The sequence below is a fragment of the Manacus vitellinus genome, unplaced genomic scaffold (genome assembly GCF_001715985.3).
Source record: "Manacus vitellinus isolate BGI_N305 unplaced genomic scaffold, ASM171598v3 scaffold_26_pilon, whole genome shotgun sequence".
Classification (NCBI taxonomy): Eukaryota; Metazoa; Chordata; class Aves; order Passeriformes; family Pipridae; genus Manacus; species Manacus vitellinus.
Genome location: NW_021939960.1, coordinates 10142623 through 10156662, shown reverse-complemented (window position 1 = coordinate 10156662; position 14040 = coordinate 10142623). Strand labels below are relative to the sequence as shown.

The 14040-nt window shown below is 54.8% G+C and overlaps 1 protein-coding gene across 1 annotated transcript; it reads right to left on the bottom strand.

Annotated features, from left to right (window-relative positions):
• Nucleotides 1-521: 521 nt before the first annotated feature.
• Nucleotides 522-6252, bottom strand: CCN5 (cellular communication network factor 5). The gene is made up of 5 exons (XM_029960356.1): nucleotides 6133-6252; nucleotides 3618-3834; nucleotides 2760-3011; nucleotides 2379-2572; nucleotides 522-1891 (listed from the first exon to the last, which is right to left on the bottom strand). Exons 1-5 carry the CDS (start codon nucleotides 6190-6192, stop codon nucleotides 1868-1870), a joined length of 747 nt encoding a protein of 248 aa, XP_029816216.1. The 5' UTR covers nucleotides 6193-6252; the 3' UTR covers nucleotides 522-1867.
• Between the last annotated feature and the right edge of the window lie 7788 nt (nucleotides 6253-14040).

Below are 14040 nucleotides of genomic sequence, written 5' to 3'. Positions count from 1 at the left end.
TTCCCCCCTCCTCACCTCCCAAAGTGACTGAAAGGCATTCTTGACTTCACTTTTATTTTCAGCCCTTGCAGAGCCCAGGGGAGTGAGTGAGCAGCTGCCTTGGCCCTGCTGCCTTTCCTGCTGCTGGTGAGGAAGCTTTTCCCTGGGCTGGAGAGGAGATCTCCCTCTGCCATTCAGCCTTTTGCCCCTGCACCTCCCAATCTGCCGCAGTACCAGTTGCCCTGGGTCGGGAGGAGGGTCAGCTGGTGGCACTGGTGGCACTGCTGGGGGAATCCCAGTCTGGGGGGAGCAGAGGAAGGCCTGGTAGGAGGGGGGAACGAGTCACAGGGGGGTTTGGGCACTGATTTTTAGGAGGCTGAGGAGAGGCATGGCCTGGGCTGTGCCTGGGGCTGCAGACCCAGCAGCAGGGCAGCCAGTGCTGTCCTGCACATCCCGACACTGCCCGGAGACCTGGGCAGGGCTGTGGGCAGGGCTGTGGGCAGGGCTGCTCCCGTTGGCAGAGCTGGTGGAGCTGATGGCTGGGTAAAAGCAAAGGGTCATGACTGAATCCAGGATATAATATACTCTAATAATGTGTTCAGTGCTTTGATTCACAATGTTTTCTTCCTTTTTCTTTTCTTTTCATACTCTAAGCAGCCTGAATTGAGGTGCTTCCAGGCTGCCCCACCCTGTGCCAGTTTCCAGCTGGCCACGAGCAGCAAGGCTGGGCTCACCCTGCACCAGACAAGCTCCACACCTCGATCAGCACACCTTTATTTTTAACTCCAGAAATACACATCTAAAATGTCCGTATCTCACCTGGACGTGTCACCTGCACCACTGCTCCTTGCAGCTGCCCCTCTCTCCCGGCGGTGGGACGTTCTGCACGCTGGTGCGAGGCCGTTAGAGGGCATTTGGGTTTCATTCCCCGTCGCCCACAAGGGTTACTGCCGAGGAAAGCACAGCCAGAACCTCCGAGCAGCTCTCCTGCGCAGCTGGAGCGGCTCCAGCCCGTCGGGAGGCGGCTCCGACTCATCTTTGCGATTTTGTTTTCTCTTTCTCCCGCTTTTCCTTTGGCCCGGGCTCACAGGGAATGTGCTTGGATGGCAGGCGGTATGTCTGGTGCCGCGGGACGGTGTCTCCGTCTGAGCTCCTCGCTCGTCGCAGCTCTGCCAAACCGCCAGCGCCTGGGAGAGGAGGGGGCCAGGAGGAGCGGGAAGGCTCGTGTTTGTTCTGGAGGGATGCGGGGAAGGTGAATTAGAGCTGTCAGCAGGAGGACCCTGCCCATGCCCAGGGAGGAGCCGCTGTTTGCAGGGTGGGTATCGTGGGCTGGCCGAGCTCCCGCACCGTGGGGCAGCTCAGCCTGGCACTGCAGTGACTTGTGGGTGCAGCCTGATGTACCTGCTCCCTCCCTGGGGGGCCAGGGCATGAGGGTTCCCTCCAGGGATTTGGGCTTCCAGGTGCTGGAGATGGCCTCTATTGCAGTCCACACAGAGCTGTGTGATGTGGTGGAGGAGCAGCATCACCTCTCCAGAAGCTCCACTGATCCAGGAAAGGACCGATTCCTGGCTTCTTGGGTGGGTTCATGCTTGGGGCAGGGTTTCCCCATTTCCCATTTCATTCAGCCTAAGAAACTCGGGAATGCTGCCCACTAATCCTGCCTGGGGCAGCAGGGTGCACAGAGGAGGCAGGTTCTAAGTGAGAGGGGGGATCTTGTTCTCTATTTCCAGCCTCCTTTGCATCCAAAGTCCATCAGTTCTTCTCTAGTTTCTCGATGGAAACTTCTCTAGTTTCTCCATCTTCACCAAAACCACAATGCCATAGGTTTGTGCCAGACTCTTTGCCGGGATGAGGCGTTGGCTCCGGGATGAAACCAGGGTGGGCACAGCTACAAATGACCTCCTCTTCCCCTCTGGAAAGGCACAGTGGAGAATGATGGGGAGATAGAGCAGGACGTGGCGTGTTCTCTATGTCTGGGGAGCAGGGGCATGTGGCAGCAAGGCTGTGTTACACCATGTTCGCACTGGGGCTGTGCCAGGCTAATAAAGGGGCGGCAGAACCACCTCTTGGGTGTGCCCAGGGAGCCAGGCAGGAGCTGCAAACACATCTCTGGCCATAGGGGCAGGCCAGGCTCCCCTGTGTGGGTTCCAGAGTGCTCCTGGATTCAGACATCCAGAGATGCCAAAATTCAGGTCTGCACCTGCCATCAGGTGTTTTCCAGTCTGAGTTTCAGGAGATGGTTGATCTGTCCCTGAGACACTCTCAGCTCAAGGCTGAGGAGGGGTGATGGGGTGCCCACACTTAAGTGGGGGTCTCGTGTTTTCGTGTTTGGCTGGCTTTGCTCTTCCCTTTGTCTGTCAAACCCGTTGCCCAGAGGCACCAGCTCCACCCTCACTCACCGCCGGGAATGCCGCGGGCAGGGCGGGGCAGGGTCTGACCACGCAGAGCCGCCTCTGGGTCTCCAGCCGGCAGTAGCGGTTCTGGTTGGAGACGCGGGTGGCAAAGCCCACGCCACAGGTGGCCGAGCAGGCGCTCCACTCTGTGCCCCACTCCTGGCAGGGGTATGGCAGCACTGGGGACACTGCCCCGGGGGCTGAAAGAAAAGAGAGGAGGGGATAAAGGGTGGTTGGAGCCAGGCTCTGTGCAGATGCCCTGCGGTGCTGCGGGCAGAGCCCCGCGTGGCAGAGGAATGTGAGGTGATGTTTCAGAGCCTGGGGTGAAGGGGCCATCCCCAGAGACCTGCCCGGGCATCCCCTCCCTGGAGGTGCCCTGCGTCTTACCTGCCCTGGCATCCCGGAGGAGGTGCTGGTCCTGGGCTCCGCAGATCCACTCGGGGCAGCACTTCCCCGGGATCTCCACGCGCCGTGGGTAGGGGCAGTCCGGGGTGGGCAGCCTCACGTCCTCCTGGCACAGCGGGATGCAGGTGAAGCCCCCGTCCAGGCAGCGGCACTGGAGTTTGCAGCTGGGCTGGAAAACTTCTCCATCTCGATAGACCCGGCCGTTCACCTCACAGCCCTCCTCGTCATCCTCGACTGAAGTGACAGACGGGGACAGGGACAGAGCGACAGAGATGTGAGTGGCAGAGGGACTGCTGGGGTAACTGTGGGGCTGGCACGAAGGGACTGACGTGGGGGGGACACAGAAGTGACTGAGAGGTACGTGGGGCAGACATGGGTGTGCAGCAGCATGTTCATCACCAAACCTCCTCCCCTTCCCCACCTTCCTTCCTCATGTCTCTGTGTTTTCAAAGGAACAGCTCACGAGCTGGTGGGAAACCTCCTGCCCTTTGGCTCTGACCCTGCCTTCAGGGTTTTCAGGCTAGACAAAGTTTCTCTGAGATTTCTCTGCAGGACGCCCAGGCTCCAACCCTGGCTGGGTGACTGCAGCATCCCTGGGACCCCCATGCCCATCCTCACTCAAACCACCCTGAATCCTCAGTCAGAAAACAGCACAAGAGCTGGCAGCAGCTGCAGCACAGCCCCATGGCCAAGCTGTGTGTAAGTTCCTCAGAAAAGGCTGCTTTTCTAGTCTCAACCACTTCCCTGAAAGTGCTGTGGGATGCCTGCAGCCAGCTGAGGCCATGGGTGGAACTGGGACGTGGGGGCATCCCCGGCGGGAAGGGGCTCCCCTGTGCTCACAGTTGCAGGTGCCTCCTGTCCCGGCCGGTGCTGTGCTGTAGTCACAGACGAGGCCCTGGCTCTGGTCGCAGACGTGGAGGAAGTCACAGGGCTCCCCCAGGCGCCGGGCACAGATCTTGCAGCAGCCACAGCCATCCAGAACCAGGGGGGACCCGCGGGGGCAGCGGGGTGGCACCCAGGGGCAGTAGCATGGTCTCCGGCACAGCTGGGCACACACCTGTGGGGCAAAGGCATCGCTGATTCCATAGGGGTTGGTTTTGACTGACAGGGAAATCACTGGGACAGACAGGTAACCTCTCAATCACGAGGGCAGATTTTCAGTGGAGGGAGGCTCTGCAAATCCATGGGAATATGGTGAAGCAGCCTGGAAAGCTACTGTCCCCTTTCTTAAGGGCACCTATGGAAAACCAAGGAGAATCAAGGATTCTCAGCACTCTGCAAGATTGGGTCTTAAAAGTACCACTGCTCTGAATACATGGAGCTAAAAGGTGAAGATCCCGTGCAGTGGTGGTTATTTAATGAGCTCAGCAGCCACAAGCAGCCCAATGTGAGGGAGGGAAAGCAGCTTACCCCATGGCTGCCCCTAAGGCAGTGGGTGTGCCCAGCTGGAGATGGGGCTTTGCAGGGACTGGATGCACGTGAGGAGGGCTCAGCACCTCACTCCAAACAGTCTAAACAGCTCTCATTCATGCTGAGAAACAGGATGTCACATTGGCAGCAGGGATCTGATGCCAGGCAGACATCACTGTGTTCCTCCCTGATCCAGCTGCAGCCTCTGTCTGTCCCTGGCTGCAGGATCCTCACCCAGCCTGGCCCACTGGGCGAGGAGCCCAGAGATAGGCACGTTTCTGTGGACTGGGAGCTATGTTTTCCCTCCTGGCTAGACTGAGTAATCACTTTGGCAGGACTGTGCACTGCAGTCCTTTGCCTGCTCAGCCAGTTGTCTGCCAGGGATGTGCCCACAGGAGTTCACCTGGGCAGGGGGTGTTTATCCCGTTGGCTCATCCTGCTTGCACAACCCCCCTGGCACACCTTGCTTTTGCAGGCAGTGCTTGTGCTCCCGACGTGTCATATCCAACAGGGCTGTTGCATACTGAGCCTGAAGCCAGGAGAGCTGGCTCTGCAGTTTGGAAGTGAATTCCTTGCCAGTCCTGGCCTGGCAGTGTGTGTGAGCCCCCTGGCAGCTCCAAGCCCCCCAGCAGCCCTGCTGCTCAGCACCATGCACGTGCTGCTGGATGCAGGGCCAGCACATGCAGTGCAGCAAACATGCAACCAAACCATTCACCCCTGCCCTGGTCCGGGTGTGTCTGCTGAGCCTGCCGAGAGAGTGATGGGTTCAGCCACACCCTGTGGGTTTTAGATACCATTTTCCTTTCTTTTTCAGTTTCTCCCAGTGACATCAGGTCTGACATGACCATCAGACAGAGGTAGGTACTGGTGTGCTGTTTCCCATTTGCAGCCATTCAGATGTTTTTTATGGGGCTGTAGAAGCGTCAGTGCCAGCAAGTGGAGATTAAATATATCCAAAATGGGCTGGGTCTTGTTCTAGTTCTGTCAATGAGCAGCATTATTAATGTGGCAGAAACCAGAGAGAGACTTGTGGCAGGGACCAAGGGGACTGTCTGTGATGGCCAGGTTTGGGCTGGCAGCACAAGGGCCTTTGGTGATTCTCACAAGCACCTGGGGCCAGAATAATTTCTCTGTCACAGCTTACCCAGGCAGCCAAAGGCATTTTTCATCTTTCAGGAGGTTGCTATTACAAATCGATGTTTTAGAAAGATTAGCCAAGCCATTAATGCATTTCCCTCTGCTCCTTGTAATTTACTTGTCTTTAGATGACAATGTGGCTCCTATCAGAGATCTGAACTTTCTGGGAAAGGAGTCAAATAGGCACACTGTTGCCACGACATCCCTGCTCGCAGAAGGTCTGCCTGGGGATTCAAGCAGCAGCTCTGATTAACTTGGAGCTGAGATGCCCTGAACTTTTCAACATTCCTGTTCTCTGCACAGGCAAATATTTTCACACAGAGTCCAAGAGAAAGAAAAAAATAATAAACCCACTACGACAACCCAAATCCTGTCAGAGGCATTGGCTTGGCGTGAGCGTCCTGAGAAGCAGGGAAAGCTGAGTAATGCCAGGGCTGCTTGGCCCCTGCCTCGGGAGCCTGGGCGGGGATGGAGGAGCCTGCAGGAGCCACTGCTGCCGAGCTGCTGCTCGCTGACTGTACGTAGCACAGCCCAGAGAGCGGCAGGGACAGCGAGCAAACAGCACATTGCTGTCATTCCTGTGTGCTCCAGGGACTCACACAGCAGAGCCTTTGGCCCATGAACGTTCACACCCTGCTGCTGAATCTCAAATATCTCTCCCAAGCAGAGCTGTGCCCCCGTGGGACTGCATCCACATAGCCTGGCCAGCGTTAGCCAGCGGGCTCGTGGTGACACCCCAGTCCTCCCTGCAAGACCCAGGTGCTCCACAGGTAAAGCTAAAGCTGCCCCAGTGCCCCATCTCCCTTACCTTGGAGAGGATGCAGAGGAGGGAGAGGAAGAGGAGCTGCTTCTCCAGCTGGAGCCTCATGCTGCTCTCTCCTCTGCCACTTCAGCACATCACCCCCCAGGCAGTTTGGAGGCAGCGGCGTGTTCGCAGGTTTTAAAGCCCGGAGTAGGTCCTGCTGGTGTTTATACTCTCCCTGCTCTGATGTCACTCACAGGCTCCAATATAAACATGAATAGGTTTGGACAAGCCTCAAGATTTCCTTTTTTTTTTTTTCCCTTTCTTTTTCTTTCCAGCCCACATTCCAGCTGCCATTTCCACTCTCCTCAAGGTGAGAATGTGCTTCCACCGAGACAGTGAGCGAAGGGAAGGGACACTGTGCTGTCCCTGGGGAACAGGGCAGAGGGGCTGGGGAACCAGGCTGATGGGGTGATCCAGCTCCTTGCTGCTAGCCATGACTGGGAGGGAAGATTTATATGCCTTATCCTAATACTGATCAAGGTCTGCCCAAGCAGAGCCAGAATCTTCCTCCTGGGATTTGAAGGGGTTGACAGGGCTGTCCCTGCTGCCACCCCAAGACCATACCATGGCTATGCAGGAGCAGGGCACCCATCCCTATATTTTGTGCCAAACTCTGTGCATGGCAGGCTGTGGGAGAGGGGTGAGATGACCAAAAGAGCTGGAAAGGGATTTGCTGTGGTGGTTGTGATGTGCTGCCACATCATCCCTGTCCTCAGTGGGGCTGCAGCCACCTAGGAAGGCTGCTGGGTGGGAGGGTTGGATGTACATTGTGTTGCATTGTCCTGGGTATGTGATGCAGGGAAAGCTTCAGTCTGGCTCTGCTGATTTCAAGCCTTGTAAATCCAAATTCAGCCCCTGAAGTATTATGATCATCTTAAGCAGTTGTGAGAATTAAAAATCCAAGTTTGGGGAAAGGAAGCAGGTGCTCAGTTGTTGTCTCCCAATGCTTTCTCAGTCTGCCCTGTGCAAGTTTTTCTCTTGGCTGCTGTGTCTGGGGACACGAGGCTGGCTCTTAGGAAAGAAAAAAACAAGCATTTCAAGACCTCCAGGAAACAGAGCCCCTTCTCCATGTTTCCATTCCCCAGATCTTATCATGAGATATAAGTGGGGACTTTGTGAGCTCAAAGCTCAGAGGAAAGGCCTGAGTGTAAGGACGCAGGATGCCCTGCAGCTCTCCCTGGCTCCTCTCCTGCACCCCTGCCCCTTTCCTGCAGGATGTGTCCTGGGGCTGGGAATGCTGCTTCTGCCCTGGCCCAGGGATGGACCCTGGTGGCTGTGTACAGACTTTCCATGTCATCCAGGCATGATGAGCTCTGCTGCTAAATCCCAGATACTACATGTTGGCAAACCCACAGGAGGAGCTGAGTGCCGTACGAGCAGAGCACCGAAATCACACAACTGGGAATCACACCCCACCCCTCCCTCCAGCCTCTTTTCCCTTCCTGTTGCTTTTGTGAAACAGGTTCTCAGTCACCTGAGCAGCAATCCCGACCTCAGCTCTGCACTTGCCAGACCCTGGAAGCCCGGGCATGGAGCAGGGAGGGCAGAGCCCGGCAGGGAGGAGCACAGACAGAGCTCTCCCATTACCACCCCAATTCCCTGCTTTGGTTTTGCTTTGTTAGCTGCAGTCAGGCTGTTAATGAGCTCATGGTAGCCTGAGGGAACACCAAGCCTTCCAAAGGCTGCTGTCACTTATCCCAGCGCTGGAGCCTCCCAGGGGAACCCACTGGAGATCACAACCCTGACACCTGATGTATCCTGGGTGCAGGTTTGGCTCCTTGGGGTGGGGATCTCTTCTCCACCTTCTCCCTCAGCTCTGGCCAAACCCACCATCCCGTGCCTGGCCAGCTACCCACACTTCCAATGGCAAAGCTGCACCAGAACAGCACATTAGCAGTCCATGTTATAAATACCCTCTGGAGCACATACTCCATATGTGTTCTGTACCATACGTGTGATTTCAGAGCTGGTAATTAAGTCCATATGTTTTGCTCCACAGTTTCCATGGTATTATTGTCAGGTTTTTGGGGGGATTGTAATTTTATTTTTTTTTTGTGGTCAGTTGTGCAAGAAAATAATTGATACAGGGATCTGAATACATCTCCTTTGAGTTAGCTGCTGACAAGCTCTGCTGTTTCTATAGAAATGAAGGAACTGCCCCAGTGAATTTACATTTTAGAGAGCTGAGTTTTTCATGTGTTTGCCATTTAACATGCCATCATAAATAACATGGCAAAGCTCTCATTTTGCACACCTTGCTCAGCTGAAACTGCATCCACTGTATCCCAGACCATATTCTTGTTCCACCCCTTTCCTTTGCTCGAGGCTCCTCTTCTTTACTTTACTTCGTGTGTGGAACCCCCTCCCTAGAGCTGTCTGAACTCAGACTGCTGTCTGCATGTCCATCTCTGGCAGGGAGCATTGGGGCTCTCCTGGGTCCTGGCTGGGTCTGTTTGCCCTCACATCAACAGTGAAATCATGGGTCTAGGGTGAGCCCAGCTCCATACCTTGGTGGGGAGGACATTTCCTTTGCTTCTGGGCACTTCTGCCTCAACTCCCCACTTCAGAGGAGCAGGGCTGTCCGTGGAGCATGGACATCACCAGTGGCAAAGCTGGACAGACATCCAGCTTGGCAAAGCCAAGAGCCCTGAGCTGAAAAGGAGGTGTCTCAGGTCTCCCTCGGCTGTTGGACACTTTAGGGTGGCTGCTGGATGTTTTTCATGAGACTTCTGGAAACACCATGGCTTTGGGAAATTTTGAAATATCTCTGCTTTTGGCAGGATGGGAAGGTTGTTTCCTACCCAGAATGAATCTGGCTCCAGTTTCAAACAGCAAGAGCCGAGAGAGGTGGTGATGGCTATTTCCAGCTCTGTCTGGGCATTTTTATTCCCTCTGGTTCTCACACCTTGACTGGACAGCAGAGCCAGGCTGGAAGGACCAGCCACCCTGAGGGACAAGGGACAGGCCAGGCAGTCTTTTACCTTGAGGTCACTGCTCCCACCCCAGAGCCGGGATGGAGAGACTGAAAGTATTTACCATCTGGTGCCTGTCCAAGTGACTTGCAAGAAAAGAATTCAGGGCTGCTGTCCAGTTTCTGATGGCCAGGCAACTGCACCAGAAACCTCAGCTTCATCTGGGACCAGCTGACCCCTCTGAGCTCCCAGCCACGGTGGCCAGGCCAGCGAGGCAGGAGCTGGGCATTGCCCTGGCCAAAGGAGAAAGGGGAATGGTGCCTGGTGCTGGGAGCACTTAATTCTGCACCATTCCCCAGGCGTTTTTAAGTGGGTTTCATTAGAAAGAAACACTGACAAATGGGACTTGGGGCTGGTTCTGGTCTCGAAGTCTGACGTTGCCAAGAGGCAGGAGCTGAGTGATGACATGAGGAGCAAATGGAGCATCACAACAAAGGAAAGGCTCCACTTGGCCAAAACTACAGAGAGAGCTCATCCTTCAGACTGAGGGGCTTCTCATTAGCACAGCCCAGCCTTGCACCAGCTGTTGTGAAAGGACAACACTTTTACTTAAGAGGCATATTAAACCCATCAAACCCTGGGCAGTACTTCTGTGGGATTTTTTTTTTCCCTGCAGTCCAGACAAGAGCAATTCGTAACTGTCCCCCTAAGTTAAACATTCAGATAACTCAAAGAATAAGACTTTTGTAAAACAAAGCATGGAAACTTCAGCCAGATGAGGTTTTCCATTATTATTTGGAAAACAGTGTCAGAAATCATCATGTATCAAACATTAGGATCCTCTGGGAGTTTATTTTTGGTATCAAACATCATCAAACATAAACTCCTTTTAAAAAATCTCACTAGAAGTTTTATCTTTCAGACAAGATATAATCCCCACATCCTGACCTTGTGTGGTTAGTGAAAGACCCCTGGTATTTTTCATGGACCTGCACAGCTAACTCATGTTTCCTGATCAAATGGCTCATTCTTTTTGACTATCTCTGTTTTTCTTGTGGTTTCAGGCTAAAATAGACAATGTTTCCCCTTCTTGTCTTGCTCAAGGGTGCTGTGTGTTCTCAAGAAGCTGCCATGTCCTTTGCAGCACCGAAGAAGCTGCAAATTGAGGCACACACTGAGGTACAGCCAGTGATGGTTTTAGGTCTCTCCAAACTCTCTTTGTCACTGTGCCAGCTCTGCTTTAGAAGGGGGGATGTTCAGTGATGTCTGTGTTTCCTTCCAGCCCTGTTCTCTGTGACTCTGGTAAGACTTTGGAGGATGCAAGTGCTGTACCCACGAGGCAGCTGGTGTTGTGCCTGGGAAGTGTGTGGTGCTGAAAGAGGTTTGGGTGACACAGGTTGTGTCTGTTCCCAAACATCACAGCCCTTCACATCCCCAGAGCTGCTCTTGGCTCTCCATCAGCAGGAGCAGCTCGGGGTGCTGGTGGATCCAGGATGCTGGGACTGTGTGGAAGGAAGGGAGGGTAATGACCAGTGTTGGAACAGGACAGTGCTGGGGAGGGGACAGTGACCTGGGGCCAAGACAGCCCTCCTTAGCTGGCACATCAACCAGGCATGCTCTGCAAAGCCCTGGGTGTGGCTGGGACCTTCCCAAAGGCAGTGCACTGGGCACTGCCTGGCATCCTTGGCTGGAAGGAGCCTGGCTCGTGCAGGGCAGGGGCTTCCAGTGTAGACACTGGGCACATTAGGAGGCTGGGCTGTGGAGGACTGAATGGCTGCCAGTTCACCTATTCACACCCAGCACTTCAAAACCCCAAATGTCTGGTCACCACCCAAAACCAGCTGGCAAGGGGACCTGCTGCTTCTCCCCAGGGCTCATGCCAAAGGCTTTGCAGGTGAGTCTCGCTTCCTACCTCCACCCCAGGGAATAAAGCAAGGGTTGGGCTTGCTCTCCATCTCCTGAGCAAGACTGGAAAGGCTGAGACCAGTGATGCTTCCATGTGCAGAGGGGTGTCAGGCCCCCAGCCCTTCCCCATGCCCCCTCCTGATGCCAGAGGCATCTGGAGACATTTCCTGAGCATGAACTTCACATAAACCACCTCCTCTTGTCCACATCCCCAGTCAAGTCAATAAAGACACCATTGAAATCTTTAGTGTGTGTGTGTGTGTGTGTGTGTGTGTGTGTGTGTAGGATCCAGTTGAGAAAAACAAGCCTGTCAGTCTCACCATGGTTATGAAAGCAACGATGTCGCCTGGAAAGTATGTACCAGGGAGCAGAGAGCTGCCTGTGTCCAGGGGTGAGTGGAGGAGATGGGCACCAGCTCAAATATGACTCAAAATCAGGGGGAAATTATTTCTGATGAACGTAATTACTTCGGCTCCAGCCCTGATCAATATGAGGAGCTAAAATGCTCATAAACCGGCCGAGAATGCGAACTATGCAGAATGATTTGTAAAAGGTGTTTGGCTGGGCACGCTCTCCCCCAGCTGTCGGGCTGCCCAGGGACAGGGTGACCTGGTGCCACGGGAGGTGGGAGAGCAGTGACTTGCTAGTTGCAAACTGGTGAGCCCCAAAATGAGAATCCCCCCTGAAGGAACAGGGAGGGGGCTGCCTCATGCAGGTCTGAATCTAATTAAAAGCAACCAGCCTGCTTGGCTGGGCTTCTGTGCTCTGGCCACAAAGCAAGAGACAAGACTGGCCCTTTACAGGCTTATGCTGGCCCCCACAAGGGTGGGGAGGTTTCAGGGGGCTGGCACCCAGCGCTGCCCAGGCAGGGGCTCTGCATGAGCACTGAGGGGGCAGTGGCAGGACCACAGGGACAGAGTTGGAGGGGACAGTGTCCTCAGACCTCATACTGTCTGAGCCCGAGCTGTGTCAAGTGTGGTGTCAATTTGCACAGGAAAAATGCTCCTTTTCCAAGGGCATGTTTGTGTCTTGGGAAACTGCACCAACAGAAGCAGATCAGGAGGAGGAAGCTGGAGTGATCCCTGGAGATCAAGGCCAGGTTGGAGACGGTAAGAATTTTCCTCCTGAAAAAGCAAGTATAGGTGTGAGGGAAGTTGTCCTGGGGTATGGGGGTCACCCATGGGTGGTTTCCCTGATATGGTGAGGAAAGGGAAGGAGAAGGGCTGTTAGTCTCATTTTTGTCCTGCTCTTCCCTGGGGAGACTGGAGAATCCCACTGTGAATGCCTCTCACCACCCAGGCTTTTTCCTCAGGACACATCCCCAGAAACCATAATGGCAGAGAGGTAGAAATAGGAAAAGAAGGTGAAGAGAGCCCTTGGGCTGGGAGCTACCTGTGCCCTGGCAGGAGGAGATGGGGTGCTGAGGGCTTCACCTTCCCACTTGAGCTGCTCTGCAGGCTCTGAGCTGCCACTGCCCATCAAACAAACCGATGTCTGCAGCTTCAGTGGTGACAGTTCCAGCTCCAGTGGTGACAGTTCCAGCTCCAGTGGTGACAGTTCCAGCTTCATCTGGCAGGGAGGCTGCAAGTTACAGCCACTGCCTGATGATGCTATCGCTACATCACTCCCACAACACACTTGATTAACAATTGCAGGAAAACTCACTGATTCTTATTGAATGGGACTCTGTTGGCTTTCAGCCACACAAGCCCTGCCTGCGTGAGGTCCCTGCACCTACAGCCCTCCTAGCCATGGAAAGGGAGACTGTTCTGGAAGTTTTTCCTTTTCTGACTATATTATTGATGATTTTCTTGAAAAGAGGAAAAAAAAAAGGCAAGAAAAGCCTGTCTGTGACTCATGACTCACTGGGATGTGTCAGGCTCTGGATTAGCATCTGCTCATTGTGAGCTGGTCCCTGTCACTGTGGATTGCCTTTGCCACTTGCATAACCGGTCCAGTTCTGTTTCTGGCACAGAGATTGGCACCTCCCTGGCTCTCACCACACCAGCAGGAATGGCTCCTTCAAGGAGCACATTGTGGCAGCCAGGCTGCTCCTCTGCCTGCCCTGCTGGCCTAGGCTGCGGGAGATGTTTGGAGGTGCTGTGGTGATTTGGCTGCTGTGCTGCTTTTCCAACATTAACTCCATCTCCTTCCTGGGGCAGGGAGCTCCCCAGGCCACATGGAGAAATCCTGGGCTGCAATTTTTCTGGAAACCACATCTAGCACAGCGTGGTTGGGGTTAGGAGAGCCCTTTCCCTGGCATTTGGCTGCACTCTCCACTGCCAGAAGCTGACCGCACTCAAACCCTGCTTTCCTCTGCATCCCGTGGTCCTGCTGAGCTGTGGTCTGCTGCCTGTGCAGGCAAGGCCACTCCACTGGCCTGCCACCCAGAAACAGTGCTCTGGATCATCTGTATGGGAATTAAACACAAACGCTTTGCAAACCGCAGTCCTTGAGCACGAGGCAACGAGCCGAGGGCTCTCAGAGACAAAGGAAAGATCTGCTGAGCCAGGCTGGCACGTGCCAGTGGAGAAGGGACAAGTGCTCTGACTCCAGGGGACACCAGCCACCCTCTACGTGCCACAGTTCACCAGTCTCATGTGTGATCCCTGGCACAGGTGGTGCTGGGCATGAAATCCCTGGAGCAGCTTCTGCTGCAGAGCAGTGCCTGGTCCAGCAGGCTGGCTCTGCTCAGCCCAGGGTCCCTGCAGCAGGGCAGAGCTGTGCCTCCAGCCTTGGCTGCTCCAGCCTCTCTCCCTAAACCTGACCTGACAGTGCTGCTGTGCCTTCCCCTGCATTACACTCACCTTGTGCCTCCTTTGATGGCACCAAAGGCGCTACAAGTCATGGAGAGGCAGCTTGAAGGTCCTGCGGTGTCACGAAGCTTCTGCTCGGACCTGGCCACATCCTCCACAGCCTGGTTGTCCTCCCTGTCACCACGCAGGACCACGGGCACCTGCTTCGAGCCAACTTTCCTCTCCCAGGACCTGTCTGCAGTGTGAGAGCCCAGCTTGCTCCTCCTGCCTCCGAGCCCTGGCCCCTGGAAACATCTGAAAGGAAATAGCTGAAGGTATTGAAAGGGGAGGCAGGAAAC